Source organism: Cebus imitator, unplaced genomic scaffold (assembly GCF_001604975.1).
Source record: "Cebus imitator isolate Cc_AM_T3 unplaced genomic scaffold, Cebus_imitator-1.0 Scaffold98, whole genome shotgun sequence".
Classification (NCBI taxonomy): domain Eukaryota; kingdom Metazoa; phylum Chordata; class Mammalia; order Primates; family Cebidae; genus Cebus; species Cebus imitator.
Window position 1 is genome coordinate 3,950,798 of NW_016107413.1, and position 12,560 is coordinate 3,963,357.

At 36.1% G+C, this 12,560-nt stretch overlaps 1 protein-coding gene across 2 annotated transcripts in view; it reads right to left on the reverse strand.

Annotated features, from left to right (window-relative positions):
* Positions 1-1,245: 1,245 nt before the first annotated feature.
* The window catches only part of STEAP1 (STEAP family member 1), a 12,167-nt gene continuing 852 nt past the window's right edge, over positions 1,246-12,560 (reverse strand). Inside the window, exons 2-5 of one of the 2 annotated variants that reach the window (XM_017536462.2) lie at positions 7,801-7,915; positions 6,357-6,869; positions 5,585-5,749; positions 1,246-3,068 (exon numbers count right to left, since the gene is read on the reverse strand). In XM_017536462.2, coding sequence (XP_017391951.1) covers positions 2,811-3,068; positions 5,585-5,749; positions 6,357-6,869; positions 7,801-7,884 — 1,020 coding nt within the window. In that variant the 5' untranslated portion in view covers positions 7,885-7,915 and the 3' untranslated portion in view covers positions 1,246-2,810. The remainder of the gene's footprint in view (positions 3,069-5,584; positions 5,750-6,356; positions 6,870-7,800; positions 7,916-12,560) is intronic. The other variant, XM_017536463.2, reaches the window with a different exon arrangement.

Genomic DNA, 12,560 nt, shown 5'->3' on the forward strand with positions numbered 1-12,560 from the left:
CTGGGCTCACAGCCAGCTGTTTTCCAGTCGCTGTTCCTTCTACTGCAGGAGGACACTGTGCATGTCACAGTATAGTGACGTTCATATCTATATTCATATCTATAACTATCCAGACATATGTGTGTTGACCATATCAGATGTTTTATTTAAAAATCATTCTTTCAAAGGAGCCAGAAAAAGACCTTTTCCATTCTGCTTCCCAGATGATATGCCTTTCATAGTTATATTTGTGTACCCTGAAACTAAAGAAACACACTACATCCCTTAGCAACTGATAACGATTGTAAACAGCATACGATTTACAGAGCACACGCTCTGTTTTTGTTTTGGTTAAAATATCTGCTCCTTCCATAGAATTTTTCTATCCTGTTTAATGGGATCATTCTTAAATCATCTGACCTAAAAGAATCCTAGAAACTCTACCCTAAATGCCTTCCTCCCCCTCGGTCCTTCTATGCTATTGTTGACGAATGACTAGAACTTTCATCTTGCTATTTCATTAGCTCTCATCTTTTATCTTCTCCTCTGTAATGACCTTAATTTGGGAATGTATTGCCTCTGCCCTGGGGTATTACAGTTGTCTCCTTAAGTGTTTGTGTTGTTTTCTAACTTGCTTTCTCCCTTTGCCCCTCACCATCAAATTCATCTCCTGGATAGTCTACAGATAGATCTTTCTAGAATGCAAATCTAATAATGTTTAGCACCTAAAATAATAATGCTTAGGAGCTCTTGAATAATGTTTAGCTCCTGTTTAAAAATTTAATTTGCTTCCCTACTTCCTAAAGGGCAAAACTCAAACTTAGTTTCATGTCATACAATGACCTCGACCTATCTAATTTTTGTCTATATGTAATTTGGTATTTCTTTCTCACACATTCTGTTCCAGCCACTCTAAGCTAGGTCTTCCAACATGTTACATTACACCCTGCCCTCCCATTCTGTCTGAGGAACTTTTACGTACGCAATACCCAGCTCAAAGGGTTTTTTTCTGGCTCAACCTCATACTTTCCTGACTTTGCTCTTGTAAACAGAACTGGTCATTCATTCGTTAAGTGATATCAGTACACTCAGAATCCATTGGTGCACTAAAATTTGTCTTCCCCATGACTGTGAGTAGAGACTAGGTCATTTCTATCTTTCCATAGTCTCTGTTTAGCACTGACCTAGTATGTGGAATATGCTCTAGTGATGTTGGTGGAGTAAAAGAAAAGAAAATCCAAGCTTATACCAGAACATTATATATGATCTTTTAAAGACAACTTTTATTGTTTTCTTCAGCTCATAAAAATACTACCCAACTATTGTAAAAACTTCACAAAAGCTACAAAGAGTGGTTTAGTTCTTATCAATCTATGAGTAAAAATGGAATCTAGATGTTTTGTGCCTTGCTTTTAAGGACCTTGTTGATTCCTTTTCCTGTAACTAGTAATCCTCAAAAAGGTATATTCTCTGTTTCAGAATAGGCCTGTTGTTCTTTGTTACCATGGCTACCAAGGCAGGGGTTCAATAATCAAGTCAGAACTTGGGCTGTTGTTCCTGAAAGCTTCACTGAGGTGTCACTTCAGCTGCAGCCTCTATGTCTTGGTACTAGGAAGGTACTTGGTACTTGATTTCTCCTTCTCAGTACCGGAGGTGCTGACACTTTGCCATGCAGGTGAAACTATGTTACTTGACTGCTGCGTCTCAGAGCTGGTTGATTATGCAATGACATGTGTCATGCTTAGTTAAGTGGTCCCATAGTTATGTGCCCTTGATGAATCTGGTTTGCAATTCTAAAGTCCTAGATTTATTTTTCTTTTATGCTGAGTTTTTTCTCAAGGACACTCTCGTCTGCTCTGTCGTCAGTTCAGAATTGCTGCTCTCAACTCCTTTCTTCACTGTCTGTGAATATATCTCTGTATGTCTGAACCTCAATAATGCAGAGTTCAAATTTGTGCCCAGGGAAGTTCGTTATCCCCCATGTAATAATGAATAATCATCATTTGCGATAGAAAAAATAGAAAAACTGGACTCCACTTACTGAATAGCCTAATTGTTTTTCCTAATTTGCACCATTATCTCTATTGTCTTTAATAATAAATGGTTCACCACTATAAAAGATAAAGCTTGTGATTACTTTTGCTAATCATGGAAAACCTCTGAAGCACATAGTTGGGTTAGCAAGTCCTGACAGCTAATGTATAGTTTGTTCTTTCAGGGAATGTTTTATGTTAAGCTTTGCCAATGCATTAAAGTAAGCTAAACTGAATTGTACATAACTCAGGTGGAAATTATTGAATTTACTATTTCTCCTGGATAGCCTGAGTTCTATTTTGCCTGACTGTATCTGATATTACTCTGCTGCTTTACTTGTATAGACACAGTCTGTGTTTTTTGAGGTAGGTGTTCCATGAGCAAAACCTGGGTACAGACAAATTAAAGCTCTTTAGTAATAGTGAATAAATGCTTATTATGCTTTTGTTGGAGATTCAGATAAAATAATTTTTTCATAATGATACCTGTCTAATGGGTAGCAAGGACTGGTATTTCAAAGCTCTTGATTATTTGTAATGCTATTTAATCTGACAAATCAGATGCTATTTTGGCATGCTTACCTTTATTACAGAGAAAGTGCTAGAGATTAGTATTAAAAAGATTTTTTTTTGCTTTGAATCAAATCTACAAGGAAATACACATATTTTAAACTCATCACACATATATGAAGAGAAACATTAAGATCTTTGAATAATCATTTTATTAACAAATACAAACTTGAAATGCTGATGATAAAATATATCAATATTTAATAAAAATGTGTGTAAACTGTAATTCTACAGCTGAGAAGACATCCCAGTTTTGTTAATTTTGGTGATGTCTTCCCAACCATGTCTAATCTTCAATATCTTCTTCCTCAAGCATGGCAGGAATAATATGCTTTTACATATCAGGACAACAATTGGAAGAAAAACAGCTATCATAAAAGTTGGAGGTGTATACCATACAAATTGTTTTATATCTATCCACTTATTCCAGGCGAAAATCAATGCGTGTATTGTGCCCAGTAGAAGGGAAACAATTCCTAGCTTGCTCTGCAAAAGAAAAACAAAATTGGTGAAGATTGCTTCAGTAGGAGTTTATCCCATCCTACCTCATCTGGATATGCTCTGCTGCTTGGAAATCCTTATCTATGATTGTTTTCCTATCACATTTCTCAACAATGTCCATTCACATCTTTTCTACCCTTTTTGCATGTCTTCCTCACCTTACTTTTGGTAATGTTCTTGTCTCCAGGCTATCTAAGGGAACAAAACCTACAGCCTTTCTTTGCATGCAGGTGATCAAAAACCCTGTCTACTCTTTCTCTACCACTTTGTTCATCTCTCTTAAATGACATTCATTTTTTGGGCTTTATCTCTTGTGTATTTGTCTTAATTCTGCTTATCACAAGCCACCTAAAATCAGGGACTGAGTCTTACTTATAACAGGATCCCTGCAGAATCAACAAAATGATTTGCACGTTTTAGATGCTCAATTAAATATAGGTAGATTAACTGAAGATTACAGAAAAAAATCAATTTGATTTCAGTGATCTTTATCAATTGCGAAGTTGACTAATGTGATTCACTCTGATTTTGATAAATTAATAATGAAGTGAATGAACTTGGCCTACGTTTTAAAAAATTGAATATTCTGATAAAATGGAAAAATGTGAACATTGAACACTGAACATTTTGTGCAGACATTGACATTTTTTCAATTATGGATAACTGAAATTTTTTCAATGTCTGCACAAAATAGAGAGATCTGGAGATGTGATGAAACATTTCAGCTTGCATTGGGATGCTTTGTCACTACACAGATAAAATTGCTTAAAAATAGTTGTGCACCTGTGTAACCTTAACAGTGTTCTGGCAACAGCACTTCTATATAACTTCTGACATCTATTCACTTTACTGGAAATGGTCATTGACCTACCAGAACAAATCTAACTCACAATTATTCAGCCATATTCTTAAGTCCCAATGAATATAATCAAATAGCTAAGTTTATGTTTTAAGATGTGAATCTCCATGGTAAATCGTAGTGTAACCAGTTCTCAGATATTAAATGAAATATTTCTAGGCTTCTGGTTTAAACATACACGTTATTGGTTGAAAATTAATTTTACCAAATGTATATTGTATACTTATTATGGGCTAGGTTTTGTGCATGTCGTGGAATGAGCTCAGTTGTCAAGATGCAGTCCTAAATTCCTAATTAAGTCTAAAAAGTGGTGTTCCTCCTATGTGTAACAGGCAGAGTAATGTATGAAGAAAGCTATTTAATGAGGACCAGAGAACTCCAATGGCTCTCAGGCTAAACCTACAAAATCAGGAAATTCTGTGAGAATGTGGTACCATCTCTAGGCTACACTGGAAGAATTCAGATGGAGGCATACTTTCGAGCCTAATCAGATGCCCTAATAAAGTGCTGGAGTTTACGTGTGGACATGTAGAAGGGATAGTTGGAAATGTCTGACTTTGTGGAAATTTCCAAAGATGTCTGCCCATAAAAGGTAACTGGGAGTGCTTATGACTAATTAAATTTAGTCCTTTGAATCTTGTCAGACAAGGATCCCAAGTGAATTGTGACACAGCACTTTTTCTCTTTTTTCCTATGGATAATCTACCACCAGAAGATAAACTTCGGTAAACCTAAGATAGTTTTAAAATTCCAAGACTATTTAGAAACTTCAAGTGAGTAAGCTATATAAAATGTAAGCTGGAAAAAGCAGCTTTTGAAATTACATACTAGAATATCTTTGGTAGATAAAACACTATTATTTCAAGGAGAGGGCTTTTGCTTCTGGATAGTGCTAAGTTGTGTAACATAAAAGGCATGACTTTTATTCAGGTGACAGGTTAAAGAATATTTTTATTTTTAAAAAACTAATAAACCATGCATATTGGATTTCTAAAATATCACATTAGATGGGTAGCAAATTGTTTAACAAGTTTCAAATATTAGAATCAATAGGTGGAGTGTGGTGGCTCATGACTGTCCGAGGTGGGTGGATCATTTGAGGTCAGGAGTTTGAGACCAGCCTGTGCAACATGAGGAAACCCCATCTCTACTAAAAACACTAAAATTAGCTGGGCATGGTGGTGGGTGCCTGTGATCCCAGCTACTCATGAGGCTGAGGCAGGAGACTCACCTGAACCCAAAAGGCACAGGCTGGAGTGAGCTAAGATCGTGCCACTGCACTCCAGCTTGGGCAAAAGAGTGAGATTTCATCTCAAAAAAAAAAAAAAAAAAAAAAAGTAAAAATATAAAACAATGCCAAGTCTGACAATGCCTAAGGGAAATAAATCAAAGAACAAGTAATTCTTACTTAAAAAACATATATATATATATATTTTAATGACTTTTATTTATGTCTAGGAAACACTTGTCCTAATTAGAAGCAATAGGGAGAACAACAGGAGAGCATATTATTAACTGAAACAAGTGCAACATCTTCGCTATTGAAAAACATTTGTTATTTTTTATGAGTAAAGTCAACATATTTGTTATTATAAGTGCAAAAGATGATTTACTTCTTAGAGTTATTTTATAGATTATTTACCTGAATATACTGAAATTCTCTCCATGTCAAAGAGTTGCTCACAGATGGAATAGATGTCACAGCCAACAGAGCCAGTATTGCCAGTCCTACAATTCCCAGAGACACATAAATCTCCATTCTCCAAACATCATGCTCAATCCAGGCATCTTCTTTATTTTGTTGGACCTACCAGAGGGTAAACACAGAAAGAAGGAATGCAAACAAGAGTTATTTCCTGAATGTGAATCTCCTTCTATACTCTTCCCTGTGTCTAATATAAAGCCCAGAAACAGGTCTCCACACATGTATGACTTTTTCTTTCTTTTTTTTGGTATTCTTCTAAGATAAATGACATAGAAGCTATCACTTTTCTTCTTGAATGCCACATTTCCATAATCTATTAACTTTCTAATAATTATTTGATGGTTTACTTGGTTAGAACTGTAATGTGCATGCTCATTAAGAAGATAAACAAGGAGAAGATAAGAACAATCAGTGTTAAAAAGTAATCTTGTGAAGGTGGTAGAAATTTGAAATATGGCCTTGTCCATGAATAAAATGTTTCTTTTGTTGCTAAAGTTGTACCTTATTTTCAGCTTAAAAATGTTTCTCAATATAAAACCGACTGACAACAAAGCCCTAGTGAAAGTATAATAAACATTTTAAAATATATGGCATTTTCAACATTGAGTTTCAACAGGGGTTAGGGTATTAATATTACAATGAGAAATGATTAATTTGTCAGGTGACTTAGATTTTTTATTTAGTAATAGTGTCGACATTGTCATCTTACCTGTTGATATGCCCAGTTTAGCAACTTATATCTGTAGGAACGCCTCATTGGGTAAGACAGACTATAAATTGCATGCAGTACAGCAAAAAAGAAACTGAGAAGCCCAAACTGCTTTCTTGTTAACATCCACATGTCCAGCCAATGTGGAAACTTCTTGTACTTGGTTCCATTATGAAGTTGGACAATTGCTGCGATCACACCTGGCAGATAAACCAATGCCAACAGAGTGATGGAGACCATTGGCAAGACTTTGTTGACAACCAGGATTGGAATTTTATAAAAGTACTGTTGATGGGAAGTTGCTAAAGGGTGAATTACTTCCCTCACAAGAGTGTAAAGAAAAGTCAGAGATGCTATAATAGCAGCTATTTTAATTGGCAAGTGCCATTGTGGAAAGAGTTTCTGTGTGTGCTGAAGTTCTGAAGGGCAGTCAAATTCATCAGCATGGGCTGTTTGGTGCAAATGCAAAAGCACAGGTCTTTTTAGCATGCTGGTCTCTCCTGTGTCCTTATGCTACAAAGAAAAGAAGATAAATATCTTAAAATTGAACAAAACAATGGGATATCTCTTAAACTAATTACTTATTGCTCAAGCATTATGCTTCTCATTGAATAACAGCATTCAGAGTCTTGCTTTTGAATACTGGTTAGTTGAAGATAGCACAGTCTATGTGGCACTGAAAGATTTTTTCTTTAGGACAAAAGAAATACATGCTTCAGACAAGACAGTAAACTTGAAAAATGCAATAATTTCATTTTATGCACACTGTTACTTTTATAAAGTATATGTTTATAATTTCTTAATTACTTATCCCTATTAAAATTAGGATTTATTAAGATTAAATAAATAATTTCTGCTAAAACTTCCATTGAGATAGTTTGGGAGAGTTTGGAACCAAAATTTTTGCCACTTTTTCAGTCATAAAATGTAGTAAGAAACACTGAATTCTGTGGTTGACCAAAAGTGGGACAAGTGATTCTTGCCCAAAAGTAAATTTATTTGGTTTTACAGTGAATCACCAATTTACTAGATGATCTCTTGGTAAGTTGCCATTGTGTCCATGACAAAAATGCTTGCTAACAAAATTACTGTTGTATGGGCTTTGATGACTTTTTTTTAAAATTAGAACTATAGACTGTTAGAAAGAATTGGAAGGGCCTTGGGGATGATCTGGTCCAAGACTTTCATGGCTTAGACTAAGACCCCAGATTTTCAGTGACTTATTCAAGGTTATTGAGCTAAGTCCCTGACAATCAGTCAAGGTACTACTTGTCTTACATATACTACTCTGTCCTTCACAGTATCAGTGACAGTAATCCAAGTCCAGATATCAGCAGACTAGGGTGAAAAATACTGGTTAGTTTTCATAACACTAGGAGATATAGAATGGCATCTGAATTATGTTTATAGAGGTTATCACTTATTGTTATTATTAATATTTTACCAAATAATCATCTTCTTCTAAATTTCTCCTAGGCTTCATTTTCCAAAGTTCTTCTTGCCTTGTGATGTCTTTTCTGCTTTCCATTAATTCTATAAAAGAGTATGGCTTCAGCCACCTGTAAAAATAAAAATAATTACTTTCATGTCTATTCTACTTATGATGTGTATGTTTGATGGAACTATATAAAAATTTTACTTGCTTAAAGACTAGAGTGGTAAAGTACAATAAAAATTCAAATAGTGACTGATTTATACATTTAACCTCACATTATAATCTGTAACAGTTTCAAACCAATGCCCTCTTATCAATAGTAACTGCTCTTCTTTATCCACTTATTTGTTCAATGAATATCCTAGGTGTCTCTATGGATTACAAAGGGTCATATGTTGCCTTTTACTTTAGGAAGATGTAATTTCAGGTTTCCATCTGGAGGAAAGCCAACTCCTGTCAATGGCAAATATAATTAGAAATTCATTATATTGAGAGTAATAATGTCATCAATGGAGCCTGGAGGTAGCTGATATAAGATTTATGTTTAACAGAATTTTGGGGTCTTATATAAGATTTATGTTTAACAGAATTTTGGCGTTGACACTGAAGTCTGAAACAATATTTTCAGAATGCCATTTTTCTTTTGGAGTAAGAGGTTCCTCTTTGTTTGGAAGATGTGAAGATGTGAATTGCTAGTATGTTTCCAGTGGGAGTGGTGAATTGTGCTGGATTAATGATGTGCCCAGTCTTCTGGTCAACCCTGTGGAAAACAACTTTTCACATTTCTCACTTGATAAAACAATTTTTTCTTTAACAAACTCACAGATCCTCATCCAGGATTGGTGTAACATTTTTTAGGGAAAGGAAACATATGTCACAGTATTATTGTTTTTATTAGTTCTGAATTTATTCCCTGAGGGATACATCTTCAATTTATACTTTATGAAATTCAATGAGAAAAACAGACTAGAGATACAACAATTTGACTGACAGAAAATAACTCAAGTGTTTCTGAATTTTGGAACACATGTAGTACTTTTTTAGGTAGAAAGCTGTTTCCAGGAATAGTTTAAAATACAGTGATGTGTCACATAACATTCTGGTCAACAACTGACTGCATATGTAACAGTGGTCCCCTAAGATTATAATGGAGCAAAAAAATTCCTACTGCCTAGTTTTTATAATACTACACTTTTTATCATTAGTGAAGTGTACTCCTTCTATTTATAAAAAAAGAGCTAGCTGTAAACAGCCCTAGGCAGGTCCTTCAGGAGATATTCCAGAAGAAGGCATTGTTATCATAGGAGATGATAGCTCCATGCCTGTTACTGCCCCCTGAAGACCTTCCAGTGGGACAAGATATAGAGGTGGAAGACAGTGATATTGATGATCCTGACCCTGGGTAGGTCTAGGCTAATGTGTTTGTGTCTTAGTTTTAACAAAAAAGTCTAAAAAGAAAAAAACATTAGAAATAGAAAAAAGCTTAAGGAGTAAGAATATAAACAAGGAAAACACTTTTGTACGGCTGTACAATGTAACTATATTTTAAGCTCAATGTTATTACAAAAGAGTCAAAATATTAAAAAGTTAATAAAGTAAAAATGTTACAGTAAGCTAAGGTTATTATTAAAGAAAAAAATTTTCAGTAAATGTAGGGTAGCTGAAGTGTACAACATTTATAAAGTCTGTAGTAGTGTACAGTAATGTCCCAGGCCCTCACTTTCCCTCACTACTCACTCACTCACTTACCCAGAGCAACTTCCAGTTCTGCAAGTTTCATTCATAGTAAGTGTCCTCTATAGGTATACAATTTTTTTATCTTTTATACTACATATGTATGTTTCTTATAGCTTTTCTATGTTTAGATATACAAATACCATTGTGTTTCAGCTGCCCACAGTATTCAGCATAGTAACACACTACACAGATTAGTAGCCTAGGAGCAATAGACTATACCATCTAGCCTCTGTATGAAGGAGGCTGTACCATCTAAGTTTATGTAAGTACACTCTATGATGTTCCCCCAACACTGAAACTGGCTTACAATGAATTTCTCAGAATGTATTCTGTAATGAAGAGACATATGACTGTTCTTAAAACATTCTCCAAGTTTTAAAAGTTTAACCATAACAATGAATAAAGGGGAGTTGCTTTTACATAAGCCAACATTTTCTCTGTTGAGATGCTCCTGGAACATTTTCCAGATATTATCTATTTCAAAATTACAGAACATTCATGATGAGGACATTTGTTGTTTTAGTTTGCCCACATTCTCTTCTAATTTAAAACATTTCCTTCATTTGGAGAAATGCCCCTCCTCCCTCCAGTATGATTTTGGGAGGCTGCACAAAATAGTAACGCCCATCTTCTGGTCACAGAAGTGGGTATATGACTCAGGCCTGGCCAGTGAGTTTCCTATTCTTCCACTGATTGGCTTAGGGATGGCACACAACCCTAGTTAACCCATGGTCATTCTCTGAAATTTATATGTGGAGGTGGAAGGGTTAGATGAGAGGTCTGACATTTTGTTAAGATAGGACATTATAAGCCTGCCATGCTTTTTCTTCCTTGCTGTAAGAAGGAAGATATTTTCATTAGAACTGAAGAAAGCCAACATGGAAGCAGAACAGGAAGTGAAGAAAGGCACAGAAGAGTCGTGGTGGCATATTTCAGTATTTAGAGTCCCTGAGACTAGATCCTGAATTTTTCAGTTACACAGTCCATACAATCCTTTTTTGGTTTACGTTAGTGTGATTTGGGTGTTCAGCACTAGCATGAACAAGAATTCTGAGTAAAGCATATACCAATCATCAAGTGTTTATGAAGCCAATTCTGCGATCAACAATAAAGAGGAAAAACAGAAATGACACTCACTCCTGCTCTGGAGGAAAGGACACTCTATCTCCTTAAGAAACGTTATGCCAAGTCATTTGGTGACTTAACTAACTGTATTAGGCTGTTCTCGCACTGCTATAAAGAAATACTTAAGACTGGGTAATTTATAAAGAAAGGAGGTTTAATTGGCTCATGGCTCCATAGGTTGTACAGGAAGCAAGGCAACATCTGCCCCTGGAGAGGACTCAGGGGGTTTACAGTCATGGTGAAAGGTAAAGTGGGAGCAGGCGTCTTACATCATCACAGTGGTCCCCAATCTTTTTGGTAACAGGGACTGATTTCATGGAAGACAATTTTCCCAAGTTGGGGGAGAAAGATAGGGTTTCCAAGACGAAACTGTTCCACCTCAGATCAGGCAAAATAGTTAGATTCTTATAAGGAGCATGCATCCTAGATCCCTTGCATGTACAGTTTCTAATAGGGTTCATACACTTATGAGAATCTAATGCCATGGTTCATCTGACAGGAGGTGGAGCTCAGGCGGTAATGCTCACTGGCCTGCCACTCACCTCTTGCTGTGCAGCCTAGTTCTTCACAGGACACTTATCAATACCATTCTGTGGCCAGGGGGTTGGGGACCCCTGCACTAATGTGACAACAGCACCAAGGGGCGATGGTGTTAAAACATGAGAAACTGTTCCCATGTTCCAATCACCTCCATCAGACCCCAGTTCCAGCTTTGGGGATTATATTTCAACACGAGATTTGAGGGGGAGACACAGCTTCAAACCATACCACAAACATAATAGTTTGTGGGGTAGGGGAGGAGGTGCTAGGATGGAAGTGTCACCTACTGTAATCAAATATAAGAAATAATTCATTATGTTTAGAAGTTGTTTTAACTTTGAGAGTTTCATGATGGTAAAGATGCTAACAAATACATCTATATTTATTCAATATGAATTCATTAACTATATTGTGAACAATATAAGGCAGGGGGAATACAAGGTTAAATGAGACAAAGCTTCTGCTCTGAAAAACCTTGAAGTCTGGGAGAGAAGGCAGGCATTTCAACAAGCAACTGCATGGTAGAGCAATGTATCCTAGAGGAGGATAAAGTTTTATAGACAGATGGTGGCATGGGAAGGGAAGCAGAGGAAAAGGCTGAGGGCTGTGTTTTAGATCCAGTCCTGGGGTAGCTAGCAAGTTGGCAATGTTTGCTGACTGATGGTCACTAAAAAGAGAGTCTGGTTGGAAAACCAGAGTTGCCCTGGAGAGGTTCCCAGCCATTTGTCTGCATGGTAAAGAGACCATGCTTCAGAGCAAAGCCAAGGAAAAGCCCTGTGAGGGAGCTTGTTGACTGTATGGCCCACAGTCAACTCTGTGCCCGTAAGCCAGGAAAAAAAAACTATTAAGTCAAATAAATTTGTTGGTTTCCATCAGACATTAACCAAAATGTAATTTTAGTTCTACAGTAAAATCTTTTCATAAAAAGAAAAATAACAGAAAACAACATAGTGTTAAAATGTTAGGCACTCCAGAATTCGACCCAAAGTTCTCTTTCACCCCTTTTTAAAAAAGTGAAGCATATTTCTAATGCAACTGCTGTTTAGCTGTACCAGGATGGCTGCCCTGGTGCTCCTAAATATTGGCACAGCCCAAGTGACTCATGTTTATGTCCCACAGTTGAGAATATGAAGAAACCCAATGACTGGAATACACTGTTTGAGTTGCATTGCATTTCCAACGTTTTATACTTTCAAGTACACACTCGTTTTACATTTAACTACGTGAAGGCAAGTTTGTTTTTTTCACCGTGCTGCTCTTCTTTTTAAGCCTTGTTTTCCTTCTGTGCTTAACATTCATGTTAAATGAATAACCTTTTATTGCATGTTAGGATGTGGAGGGGATTTTTTTTTTTTTTTTTTTTTTTT